Raw genomic sequence first — 14,706 nt, 5'->3', positions numbered from 1 at the left:
TTTTAACTAAACTCGCGGGCCACCAGTTGAATAGCCCAAATGATGAAAAAGAGAGGACCTACAATCAAACCTTGAGGAACACTACTAGTATAATGAAAGAAGTTGAACAAATGACTACTGACTGCATCTGAAGTAAACAGGATATATTAACACCTTAGTTTAAAACAAATGTAACTGCCAAAAAAGGAGAGGATTTAAAGGGGTTCCCTGAGGAATGCCTCACTTGTGTAAATCACAACTTTAGACCCTAGTGTTCTTTGTTTGCTAGCAAGGTTAATATGTCAATGGAAGGATCAATCAATCAATCAATCAATGTTTATTTATATAGCCCTAAATCACAAGTGTCTCAAAGGGCTGTACAAGCCACAACGACATCCTCGGTACAGAGCCCACATATATGTCAATGGAAGGATCTGTTTAGTTCTCCAAGTTCCCCTATAAAACAGGAGCACTCTTGTGTTTTTAGGAATTTGCTGCAAAAATGTCTGTCTCCCAACTTTTAAACTGAACTCTGGGGGCCGGTATGGTGTCCCCTGACCTAGGTGGATAATTTTAATTTTAATTTTAAATTTGTGCAGGTCTCAAGGAACAGTGACCAACTTTAGTTGTAAGCACATCAGCCTCAGAGGCTGGAGATCCGGTTTGAAGTCTCTGTATGTGTACTCTTCATGTTTTCCCATGTGTGCTTGGGTTTTCTCCAAGAACAGTCATTCCTCCTCAAATATTGTGGCTTCACTACATCACATAATTATTTTTCTTTTAAGCATGTTCTACATATTTTGGTCTAAATTTGGTGTAAAAATTAAATTTTATTTATGTCCTACATGTATTACAGAGCAGGGCAGCACGGTGGAAGAGGGGTTAGTGCGTCTGCCTCACAATACGAAGGTCCTGGGTTCGATCCTGCGCTCGGGATCTTTCTGTGTGGAGTTTGCATGTTCTCCCCGTGACTGCGTGGGTTCCCTCCGGGTACTCCGGCTTCCTCCCACCTCCAAAAACATGCACCTGGTGATAGGTTGATTGGCAACACTAAATTGGCCCTAGTGTGTAAATGTTGTCTGTCTATCTGTGTTGGCCCTGTGATGAGGTGGCAACTTCTCCAGGGTGTACCCCGCCTTCCGCCCGAATGCAGCTAAAATAGGCTCCAGCACCCCCCGCAACCCCGAACGGGACAAGCGGTAGAAAATGGATGGATGGATGTATTACAGAGCAGTATTTGTCTTATTTAATTTTTTTATGTTGTGGCGATTTATACGGATAGTCAGCAAGCAGGACTTCCGTTTCCGGATTAAGGGTGAATACTGCTAACAATACGGCGGCTAACTTTGCTAACTATCTTTTCCGTGCCAATCAACTTCACAAACTTTTGGCAGAACAACTTTTGGCAGAACAACTTTTTAGCGCACTTCATCTTCGACTCGAGACATAGCAGGACTCGATGGGACTTGGTGTGCCACCTAATGCTAAGTGGAGATGAACTCTGTTGATTCAAGGATGCACTTCATCTTCAAAATCAGTAGTACAGCTCCATATGACATTGGGGAGCCTTGTGAGCAATGTGAAATGACAACGCACGTCACGCAATGCTAACAACATGGAATGCTAACAACACAGCTAATCCCCCTATCGCCGATGCTACTGTCAAGTTGACCAAGTTTTTGCAGAACAAAACACGCCCATGATTTCAGCACATCAAAGCTTAGTTCTGATTGAGAGGAATAATCCAGGATTTTTTGGTTGTCATCACGGCATTCTCGCTCGTTCGTCCGTGTTGATGGGCTCATTTTGCCTATTTGGTTTGAAGCTGAAATATTCCCACAATGGGACTTACTTTGCAGGACTTCCCAATAGTGAGTCACAAGGCTCTCTGTCCGTTCTTCCTGTTATTGTAAAGCTAGCGGTCTTGCTATCTGCCCACCGGGACAAAGATTGTAGATGACTGAAAAGAAGGCTCACTGCGTTCAATTTTTTTGATTGAATTGATTGAAACTTTTATTAGTAGATTGCACAGTACAGTACATATTCCGTACAATTGACCACCAAATGGTAACACCCGAATACGTTTTTCAACTTCTTTAAGTCGGGGTCCACGTAAATCAATTCATGGTAAATTAATTTTACTGTTAAATAAACACGCTCAGGTGCTGAGAACAATGCACATAGAGACCTCTTTCTCCCTGTTTCAAGCGAGAGACGAAGAAGCGTGAGGTTCATTAGCAAAAATACCTGTCACTCACATGCTGGTAAATCAAAAACAAACCTCCGCCTCTTGCAGTTACGTTATGGCACTAATTAAAGCCTCAATGTCGAGTTGATGTCGATCAATTGTGGAGCCCCTAAGGCTACTGTATTTGTTGATATGAGTGTAAAGGTGACTACATGGGTGTTAAATCATGTTTAGACAGCTTTAATTATGTTAAAAAAACGTATTTAGACAATTTACGGTCAGTTCAGACTCTAAACTGTCCATATATTTGAAAGCGAGTGTGAATGGTTGTCCATATGTGTCCTGTGGTTGTCAGGTGACCAGTCCAGTGTGTACCGCGCTTCTGGCCCAATGTCAGCTGGCATAGGCTACAGCTCACCTGTGACCCTAATGAGCAGACCTTGGCAAATTAAGGCCCGGGAGCCACATGCGGCCCGTTAAGCTTTTCAATCTGGCCCCCCGACATTCCCAAATAATTTTTTTAGATCTTTAAAATGGAAACTATAGCTGCCATTACGATGTGAAGTGATGTTTTCAAATGACCGTAAGTCTTGAACTGTACAAAGTATTTCAATGGTTGGAATCTGCGCTTTTGCATGATATACTAGTTACTATGGTAATCTAAGTCACAGCAGCTCAGACGAGGCACCAAGCAGTGAGGGTGGGGAGCGTTTCCACAGAGTGTTTCCAGAGCGGCCAGCCTGAAATGCGGGTGTCAGAGACAGACGCGGAAGGAGATTTTTACAGCGAAGTTCTAAAGCTTAGTGATATATCAGATCGTAGGTGTTTTTTTATTTTTACCCTTCACCTCCGTATTTCACTGTTTCACTGCGTTTCGCTTGATTGTAAAATATGTCGATGGAGAGGGGGTGTGACGTTCATATATTGTCAATATTCAATGCTGTATCCTTCATAGTTAATATTGTAAATCCCAAATTCTTTATTTTCATGTACATTCTGGGTGTCTCATTCAGTAGAAAATGTAAAATTCCATTCCGTCTTTTAACGTTTTTAGCATTCAATAAGATATTATTGTGAGGTTTTGTATTAGTGTTCCTAAAAATAAACATATCGGCCCCCAGACACATTTTTTTCTCTAAATTTGGCACCTGAGTCAAAATAATTGCCCAGGCCTGCTAATGAGGGTTGCTCATACAACATTTGAACGTAGGTATGGGTTACTCACATTGAATATTGAGCGTGTAGGGGATACGGAATTCCGTCTGCAGGGCCGGGTGGTGCACGACGCACATGAGCGTCTTCCCTTGTGCGTAGATTTTCGGCTGCCACAGGTAGTGCACGTGCACGCTGGTGGTGCTGTCGGTCTCGTTGCGACTCTCCCTCTCCACTGTCCCGTGCAGATCGGTCTCCCAGGAGACCTCGGCGGCGGGGCGGCCGTGATCGGCGATGCAGGTGGCCACCAGCGACTCGCTCTCGCCGTCCAGCAGGGTGGCGGAGCCGGCGGAGACGTACACCTTCGGCTCCACTGTGAGAGGAGGGGAGGGGAAGAATTATGTATTTTAGTCCTCTGTTATGAAAAAATCATGTCCATCATTAGATAAGAAGTAAAGGAAGTGGCCCTTGGTGGATTTAACCGCTGAGTGGAAGCATATCCTCCCATTTACATACTGTACATGCATTAAAAATGAATGCTATTCAATCATAAAAGAAGATTTCAATGGGCATATCTATTGGCCCTGTTTTGATCTGGCAAACCCTAATCGCTTTTAAAGTGCACATTTATATCTTGACATTCACTGAGGATGTGCTCACTGTTGTAGTTTGTACTGTGTTGTGACAGCGGATACACATTTGGCGCCCCCCGTCTAAAAGTACTCACAGGCGGCGCTACTAATTACAAAAAGAAGCGACAAAAGAAAGTTAATTTGTGTTTCTTAAAACATTTGTTTAGCTTTTAATGTTGTTTGCTAACATTTTGTCTCTCCCACAACATCCATAAAAATATTATGCAAACACAGGCATTTATTTGGCCAATGCTTTGCCTAGCCTGTATTGTTTACCAACTCTGACTGAGCCACAGCATATTTTAAGACAAGACTGTGCATCTATTGTGATTTTGACAAGGCAGACACATGTCAAATCATTATGTAAGAGTCCTGGTTTTGAAATGTAAAATTGTATTTATTTTTTATCCATCACGCCCAACTGTATTTCTATAGAGATGAATACAGGGGTCTTAAAGTGGCTGTATGGATATGTATGAATAAGAACATTTGTATCAATCAATCAATCAATGTTTATTTATATAGCCCTTAATCACAAGTGTCTCAAAGGGCTGCACAAGCCACAACGACATTCGCGGTGCAGAGCCTGTACATAAGGGCGAGGAAAAACTCACAACCCAGTGGGACGTCGACAATTTGTACTACTAGGGCAGCACGGCAGGAGAGGGGTTAGTGCGTCTGCCTCACAATACGAAGGTCCTGGGTTCGATCCTGCACTCGGGATCTTTCTGTGTGGAGTTTGCATGTTCTCCCTGTTTCTGCGTGGGTTCCCTCCGGGTACTCCGGCTTCCTCCCACCTCCAAAAACATGCACCTGGGGATAGGTTGATTGGCAACACTAAATAGGCCCTAGTGTGTGAATGTTGTCTGTCTATCTGTGTTGGCCCTGCGATGAGGTGGCGACTTGTCCAGGGTGTACCCCACCTTCCGCCCGATTGTAGCTGAGATAGGCTCCAGCACCCCCCGCAACCTCGTAAGGGATAAGCGGTAGAAAATGGATGGATGGACTTGCATTAGTAAGACTTTCTCCCTTTCATAGTTTTTAATTACTTTCACTGTATTTTTGTGATTTTTTTACCCTTTATTTGCTTATTTATTTTGAAAGTGTTACTGTATGTAATGGTGAAGGAAAAGACAATATGCAAAACTTGCAAATCCATTGCAATAAAGTCGATACTAGTATCCGGAACCTCAGTATCAAAGTATCGTAATTTTGGTATTGCTCCGGCCATCAACCGCGGGCGTCCCTTAAAGTGCTTTAATTGTCTTGGTATGTTTCATAACACCTTTTGTCTCCTCTGCTGTCCAATAAAAGAAGCACTGCTCCACTTACTGCAGTGCTGACAGTTTTAAAGGTGACACAGGAGAAAGAGGGGGGGTCAGCCCGTCCACCTAATCCACAAGACAAGGCCGTCACCTTTAGGACATCTGCTAGCCTCGTCCCAGTCGAGGGAGGAGCTGCGGCTACAAATCCAAATAACTCTTGGCACCCCGCTTCCTAAAAATAACCAGCCGTCTTCTTGTGTGAGGGCGGGGACGCCGTGCTCTCTGCCCCTCCTAACAGGCTGGGACTAAAAACAGTAGCAGCTCTATGTTCGTAGACCTCACAATGACTAAATCAGACAGACATGTTCATTTGGAGTCAATGTCAAGAAGGGAGGGGAACAGTTGATGATTGGAAAGGGGTAACCATTTCCTTTCTAGCCACCTGCACTCCACAGAAGCATTTTACATGGGCATTAATATCTGACTTGGCAGTGCAATATGATCAGATATAATGCTTCTAGGTTTGCATCTGAGGCTTTTTTTTTTGTTTTAACATACAACTGGCTTCAGTTGAGCATTACTTGCCACTGGATGAGCACTGTTTTTTTCCCCATGAGTAAGCAAATCTCTATGCAGCAGATTTTTCAGCTTTCTGACTGGGCAAAAAAAAAGAAAAAGAGCTGCTGCATCGTTGGCTGCACGACTGAGGAGACAACTTTAAAAGAGGGGAAAAAATAGTTCATAGCAGAACAATAAATTCTCAGAGCTGCTGCACTTGTCAATTTGGTGTACTATAGACCTGCTTTTTTTAGAAAGTCCATTTACTTATACAGCAGGTTTCCTGTGAACCTATCAGCGGTATAAGACAAAAAGGTCATTCTAATCCTTTTGGTTACTTGCATCGTATATTTCCTGCCTACTGCTTATTGGTTGGGACATTCTCAAAGCTTCCATCTTCTTGGGCTGTAACTTACAGCTGTGAGAAAACTGTTTGTTTGTGGAAGCTACCTTATTGTACTCCTCAACCGCTGCACTTAAAATGGTGAAAATCTGTCAAAACATGCACTGCTTCCGTATTGCTTCTAGGGGTGGGAATTTTTGGCCACCTAACAAATTGATTACGATTACGATTCAGGAGCTACGATTCGATTAAAAATCGGTTATTGATGCATCTTTAATTTATGTATATTGATGCAGTTTTACATTTCTTTTTCTTTCACTAAATAGGTGTTCATCACTTGCAACTTTTAAAAACAATGCATTTGTAATAGGAAATTTCCATCACATGTATTAAATTCATAGAAATGTGTGCAGAACTAAAACATAAATGCTCTACAATAAAGGAGCTGGTCAGATATCTTTGGGTGAGGTGGCTCGTTGCGGTCAGACAAATTTTAGAACTGTCTGTATTACTTTATTTACAATAAATACATCGATTATTGACGTTTACCAATCAATTTTAGAATCGTCCCTGTCCGAATTGCAATGCATTTAAAAATTGATTATTTCTCCCACCTCTAATTGCTTCTGTTATTATTTTTTTGATTGACCTGAAATTGCTCTCACATCTTTTTAAAAGAGGACCTATGATAATTTTAATCGACATGTAAAACACTTTATTGTGGTCGAGATCAGTGTTTAACCTTTGTGACTTCGGGGCCCAACTTTTCCATTACAGAGGGGCGCAGGGCCCAATCAAATATTAACACTGAATTAGAAATACTCGATGGTTTTGATCGTATTCATAAATTATAGCGAACCTACTTATAGTTTAACAGGATAAACCTGGCAAATTATATGAAACCATGTGTTAATCAAAAAGATTATTATTAAGGCTTAGGTCAGGATAATAACAAAAATAAATACTGATCAAATATACTGCAAAAGAAGGGACTCATAAATACTGATGAAAAATATATTAACATACAATTACGCAGTGCTAAAATAAATTCATTCTTACTAAATTAATAATAAATAACAAAAAAATGTAAGTGCAAATCAAGTACAGCTTCACCACTTTAGTCATAATTTTTGTGCTTAAAAACTTCTTGATGAATTTAGCTCCAGACTTCTTGTTTTTTGATATTGTCATTAGTGCCACAAATGGTGTAATAGTGTATACAACTGAATACTGCTGCGGCCCATACGGACCACAGCAGAAAATCTGATATTTTTGGCGGCCCACTATGGGGCGCTCGCGGCTGAACATTGGTTAAGAAATAACGGTCTAGATAAAATGTACTTGATATGCTCTTCAAAAGTATAAATACATTTTTTGACAATGTACACTGTTAAATATATACCTTTTTAGTGTCACTGCTATGTTTAGATCCACCCGGTCACAACATTAAGCACACTTGAACACTCTCTGATCGATACAGACTCCAGAGCTGCATTAAAAAATCTGTTTTTAGCAACATTTATGTCACTGCATGTGACATGTCAGTGTTATTGTGATTTGAGACATTGGCATCGTTTAACACAAGTATTAAACTTTGTAGCAACATTCATAAGTCAAAAAATACAAAATTCATCATAGGCCCCCTTTAATGCACTCTATAAAATACCCACTGTAACTTTAGAGTCTTTGGTCGAATTTCCACAGAATTTGGTGCACACCTTTAGTAGACTAGCAAACACATGCATGTAAAGTTTGAGCAATATTGGTTGAAAAACATGAATGCCATTAAGCAAAACATCTTTACCGATTATTTAGCAACTAATTATCCATGAGTCATTGACCATTTGTGTAATGATTTTACAACTGTGAGGGTATCGGTATTATAAGTCTGCTTGCATGTCTCCCTATACATTTTGAGCACAAGCAATAAAAGGTTCATAATGTGGTGTCCTAATATTTTCCTATGACGATACAGCAGATTATTGGGTTTACAAACGCATTCAGAGTAAATGAACTCATACCACAATTATACCTAAATTAACACCAAAGTCTTTCATTCTAGTGTACACAGAACACTTGAAGGACATGAAGTAATAAAAAATTAAGTTTTGTTGTTGTGTGAGTCTTATAACAAACTGCCTAGGTCGAAACTATGTTTTAAGTAATTCATTGGAGTGTGTCATAACCACAAAAACTCTTAAACCGAAGACTGCCTGTAAATGATCATGGACACAGAAAAATTCCATTTTATCTTCGCTGATGTTGATTTGACTGAGTGTCAACTCTCTCCTACAAAGATTGTGTAGCGTGATTGAACCCATGTGGCAATAGACAGTCATTGTCTGGTTTATAGGCCAATGTGTAATAAAAACTCCGGAAAAAAAAGTTTTGCTCTTGTGCCAATTGGAGCATGTTAAGAAGTATAACAGTATGAGGCTGCAATGGGGGATGTTCTTGAGGTTTGTTTGTACACAACCAAACCCAGTGCTGCCTTTAAAATCCCACATTGAATTGATAAAATGCTCATTAATAATAAATATTGAGGCTTTCCCGCAGAGTCCAAAGGATGAGTAAAAAACACTCAAGCACAGACATCTCGCCATGAAGAAAACTAAGATGTTGAGAACTTTACCCAGACGGGGCCAAGCAATTTAACAGCTGCCAGCTAGACAACAGTATACTTTTGTGTCTGCTACTGCCACGTGCCATTCCCCTATTATACCAAACACAACCATTCCAGTGGGTGACAACAGGTCGTGCTTTCAACAAGCTGTACAGTTCAGTTCCATCCAAATGCTGTGGTAAACCCGAATCTTGCAAGATGGCGATAGCTCCATCATACTGTATATAAAATCACATAGATTGTGTGCCAATGATTAATGGGGCCATTCCACCAAATCGGTGCCATTTGTATGTTGTAACACTCAAAATAACCTAACATTTCTGTCTTTTTTCTGATAACACACATATTGAACCACTATCAATGCATATTGGCCGATCTCAGATAAGTTTATTTCATTTTTGACAAGGTTCCTGAGCCAAAAAGGACCCATTTGAGTAACAGAACTGAACCTAACAGGAAGGGTTTTTTGGCATACAATTTGCAAATACATGAACTATAACAAAATGGCATTCATGCTAACAGCATGTTTAAGAATGGATACTGAATTCAGTACTTTTATAGGTACCGACAGAAGTCCGTCGGTACTACCGGGTATCGATTCAAGTAAAATCAAATGGTGCCATATTTCGATACCTTTGTTGCAAGTGACGTCACCTGCTCAAGCATTTGGCAGGTAAACAAAAAGTCAAGTACTCTGCACTCCACAAAGCAAGAAGAAAGAAGAAGGTGCTCAAAAGTACATTGAATTTGGCATAGACATGCTAAATATTAGCAGTAGCGATTTTACCTGAAGATTTCAACACCTCAAAATTTGGTAATGAAAACTACAACTAAGATGCACGTTACAATCAAAAATGTGTGTATGTGTATATATATATATATATATATATATATATATATATATATATATATATATATATATATATATATATATATATATATATATATATATATATATATATATAATTCTTAAAATTTCTAAATATATATTTTTTCCAATAATTTATGTAAGAGGACATAATTCAATCCTCCCAGTCATAGTTGAAAATGAGTGAACTTACTTTTGGTCCTGGCCATGGCCTACAGAGCATCTGAAGAATGCTACTAGCTGTGGACCATGTGACTTGTGGAATATTCCACATATTTCAGAGGGGGTAATGTGTTAGGGCAGGGGTGTCAAACTCGTTTTTATTGAGAGCCACATCGCAATTATGGCTGCCTTCAGTGGACCGCTTGTAACAATGAATATACAGTACATGACTATGTACATGACTATAAACGTATAATAGCCTCGTCAATGGGCAATTGTGTTTGATTATTATTAAAACATTATTAACTGTATTCACTCGGCATCCATTGCACCAGTCACCCAGGTGGGGATCCCCAAATCTGCGGTCCTTTCCAAGGTTTGTCGTTGTTCCCTTTGGGTTGAGTTTTGTCTTGCCCTGATGTGGGATCTGGGCCGAAGATGTCGTTGTGGCTACTGCAGCCCTTTGAGACATTTGTGATTAAGGACTATATAAGTAAACTTTGATTGATAGTTTTTACCAACAGATTGATGGATAAATTGCTTTGAAATCTTAAAAGGGTCCTATTATAATGTTTTTTCTACATCTAAAACACTTCCCTTTTGCTCTGCATAACATGTAATGGTGGTTCTTTGGTCAACATTTTGAATCCATTATGTTTTACCGACCATCTTCGAAACACTTTCTGACTGTCTGACCTTCAATTTATCGTTATGTGGCCGTTCTTATTTACGTGCTTTCACTTCGACTTCGTCTTCTCCCCGTAGCTTGTAGTTTTTAGCGCTTCCATTGTGAGTCTACTGACAGATGTTCAAACTATACGCTACTTTGTATTAGAAATGAAAATTAAAATATCTGTGATGAACAGATTTTCAAGTATATATTTTTTATAACCAAAACAATGCTTGGAATATATGGCTGCATGATCAGCTAATATGTCAATGTAAATTGTAACTTTTTTTTTTACTTGAAAGAAAATCAAGTCAAAGTATGGTTTGGATAAAGACTAACACAAATATATAAAAAATATAACATTCATGAAGGAATTCAATTATCATAATTCATGGTAAAGTCTCATTTTAGGAAGCAGGGATAGGCAACAAATGCTATTTTTACAGTGTTCTAGGTCTTTTCAATTCATCTTTAAAATATTTGTGTTGAATATGCAGTCAGATCAATGTGTTTTATAGAAACATGTATTTTAAAATTAATAAACTGGCAGTGATTCATCCATCCATCCATCCATTTTCTACCGCTTATTCCCTTCGGGGTCGCGGGGGGCGCTGGAGCCTATCTCAGCTACGATCAGGCGGAAGCGGGGTACACCTTGGACAAGTCGCCACCTCATCGCAGGGCCAACACAGATAGACAGACAACATTCACACTCACATTCACACACTAGGGCCAATTTAGTGTTGCCAATCAACCTATCCCCAGGTGCATGTCTTTGGAAGTGGGAGGAAGCCGGAGTACCCGGAGGGAACCCATGCAGTCACGGGGAGGACATGCAAACTCCACACAGAAAGACCCCGAGCGCAGGATCGAACCCAGGACCTTCGTATTGTGAGGTAGTGGAAAGATGTATTGCTTCCATACACAAAGTACACAGAGCTTTATAAGCGCCACTTGTGTTTTATGTGACAGCTACAAACACATTTAGCTGCATTGAAACGTCCACCTCCACGAAGACCTTGCCAGTAAATGTCACACAGGGCTCCTGCTTACAAAAGTCAGTAAATCTGTGGAATGACTCCTGTTCAGGCTTCAGCCCTTGTATACATGCAAAGACGCAAACTACTTACCTAATACGTTGAGGTTGGTGGACGCTTGGGAATTTCCCAGCGGAAATGTCGACACTTTGCAGGTGTACAAGCCGATATCCGCAATGTCGACTCCTTCAAGGGTAATGCTGGCATCGTGGACAGAGGGGGAAACAAACGAGATGCGCCTGGCGTAGTCCGCAGAGATGGACGTTCCAAACTCTTTGTGGAACACGGCCAAGATCGCTTTGCCTGAAGGGAGTTGACGCTCCCAGGAGCTCTGGATGAGGATGAGGTCAGGGGGCGCCTCGATCCTGCAGCTCAGTGTAATGTTCTTGCCCAGCACAGCGTCCGTTTTGTCAGGGACCACCACCAGGTTACTGGACACACCTGCAGAGAAATTAACAGAGATTAGATTTGATTATTTTTTTTGTGAACAGGTTACAGTTCAATAGATTAAATGGTCCTTTATTAGGTCTGCACACAATTGCCATTTAATTAATACTAATTCGCTAATCTAATCTCAGTGTTTCCCACACATTCATTTATTTGTGGCGGCCCGCCACGAAAGAATTACGTCCGCCACAAATAAAATAAATAAATAAATAAATAAATATTTGTTTTTTTTTTTGTCCTGTCCAGCTTCTCAGGCCAATCATATAGTTGATGTAGATGCCCATATAGGCTGTTCAGATTTACTTTACAAAAGAGAAGTGTAGGATACTTCTCTTGTTGCCTTATTTGTATTTGACCACTACTGTTTTCTGTTTATTTGTTACTGACTGTGGCAGGACACCTCTGCCTCTGTTTTACTTTATGTTGCTGGTAAATAATATGGTTGTAGTAGTAGGCTAAAGTTAAATTATTTAGTATGCACTAATTAAAGGGGCAGAGCTTTAAGAGACATTTTAGCTTTTATATTTTATAAGATATATTTTTTGTAAGAACCACAATTAATAAATATATTTCAGTGAATAACTTATTGTTCAAATCTGTATATAAATATGTACATAAAGTGATGTAATTATATTTTAAAATTGATGGATGGATGGATGGATGGACGTTTAAAACAAAACTGTTATTATTAATTAGTAAGTATACATTTTTTGAGCGTTTTTAGAGAAAATCATATCATTGTAGTAAATTATGCAAATTAATCGATGATGTCATGGTGACCACGCCCATAGCCACGCCCCCCCCCCCACCACCACCACCACAGGTATCTTGGCAGTTTATGGGAAACACTGAATCTCTAAATGATGATTTTTTTTCAATTTGACCAAACAAGCTGCATCACAAATAGGAATGTAACGATATGAACATTTTATATCAAAGTTATTGTAACCAAAATTATTACGGTTATCATTATTATTGCAGTAATGTTCAATTTGCTCAAAAAGTACTTAAACACACACTGAAATATTTTAACAAAAAGAGCAAAGCCTGTATGTTTAATGTACACAAGTGAATATCTTAGTTGCTCAGACAATAATGTGATTATACAAGTTTATATTGGGGTATGTCAAAACGTTAATGTTTCTTATATTCATGTTAGCATATAAGCTAGCACTAGCAGGTCCATGAGTATATAAAGTTACAAATCACAGTTTTTAATAGTTGGAATTTAGAACGGTAATACTATCCGTTGGGAGTTTTACCGCGGTTATCAGTAACACCGTTTATTGTTGCATTTCTAATCATAAACCAATGCTGCCAATGTTCAGGTTAAATCTTATATAATTTTTTAAAATTTGCTTTACAAGTACATTTGGATTGACTAGTGGCATCAATAAGATTGGACTAGGAGTGAGTGCAGTAATCAATTTTATTTTGTAAATGTAAATGGGTTATACTTGTATAGCGCTTTTCTACCTTTAAGGTACTCAAAGCACTTTGACACTATTTCCAAATTCACCCATTCACACACACATTCACACACCGATGGCGGGAGCTGCCATGCAAGGTCCTAACCACGACTCATCAGGAGCAAGGGTGAAGTGTCTTGCTCAAAGGACACAACGGATGTGACTAGGTTGGTAGAAGGTGGGGATTGAACCAGGAACCCTCAGGTTGCTGGCACGGCCACGCTCCCAACCGCGCCACGCCGTCCCCTTTTGACTTGTCTTAATGATGTACATATAGTGCTGTGCGATATACCAATACTTATTTTATTATGGTTGCAGCTATTGATTAGGTTGTTCGATTCATCTAATAATCAGATAAAACACACTTTACAGCCTAATGCGTATTTTAGGGAAAATAGATAAAATAAAAAAATGTCTGCTTTTCATAAACTCAATTATGTTTCTAATAAATGCATATCAAAAACATTAAAATCGCACATTTAACATGAGTGCATTAATGCATTTTTTTTATTCTTAGCTCTCCGCTGTCCGCCACCCCACAGATCACGGCGCCTGCACACCACCGCTCCCATGTGCGCTCTGTTGTAGTGACTAAGCGGGAACTATGTACACTCATTACAAGTTCCGGGCACTTTATGAGGTCTGGATTTGATACTTTTGTATTAGTTACACTCTTTAAACATTATATAAATCAATGCTTTTTTCTAACTGAATTAATCGATTTAATCAGCAGACCTATATTGTACTACAACATAAAAAGGTTTATTGTATGTTATAATTCTCTATTGTTTATATTGTAATTTAAACATCTGAGCTGCGGATAAAGTAACTACAGCAGCAGCTGCTGTTTCGCAGTGGCATTTTTACGTCACTTGAAAGAACTTTACGACGAGAGCCGGCGGCGCATGTACGGTATGTCAACAATGTAGCAGTCTTCTACTCGCAGAGATGGAAAGCACAATGGACGCTAAACCAACAAAACCCCAAGAGAATTCGGAGGCAAAAACAATGAAAAATTGACTTTATTGTTTAGCTTTGGTTTGGATTGAAAGAGTCAGTCACCGACCGAACAAAGGAAATCTGCAAAACAAGCCGCTAACAAGATGTTAACGACTTAAATTACAGATACCATCTCTAAATTTAAGTGTTGACATTGCTCCAATATACACTGTCAAAAAGAAAGGCTGGCACTAAAATTACTGTTTATTGTTTTTTTAATTGTCTTGTCCTTTATGTATCAAATGTGAGTACAATGTGTAATGTGTATAAAAAAAAGAGAAAAAGATCAGCGAAACTGGCATCCATGTCAAGTG

The 14,706-nt window shown here is 39.5% G+C and overlaps 1 protein-coding gene across 1 annotated transcript in view; it reads right to left on the bottom strand.

Moving 5' to 3' along the window:
* The window catches only part of nectin3a (nectin cell adhesion molecule 3a), a 55,975-nt gene that overhangs the window by 19,803 nt on the left and 21,466 nt on the right, over nt 1–14,706 (bottom strand). Inside the window, exons 2-3 of the mRNA XM_062062090.1 lie at nt 11,571–11,918; nt 3,393–3,692 (exon numbers count right to left, since the gene is read on the bottom strand). Of these exons, the coding sequence (XP_061918074.1) occupies nt 3,393–3,692; nt 11,571–11,918 (648 nt within the window). The remainder of the gene's footprint in view (nt 1–3,392; nt 3,693–11,570; nt 11,919–14,706) is intronic.

Source organism: Entelurus aequoreus, linkage group LG10 (assembly GCF_033978785.1).
Source record: "Entelurus aequoreus isolate RoL-2023_Sb linkage group LG10, RoL_Eaeq_v1.1, whole genome shotgun sequence".
Lineage (NCBI taxonomy): Eukaryota > Metazoa > Chordata > Actinopteri > Syngnathiformes > Syngnathidae > Entelurus > Entelurus aequoreus.
The sequence above is the reverse complement of the archived record's forward strand: the minus strand, read 5'-3'. Positions and strand labels throughout refer to the sequence as shown.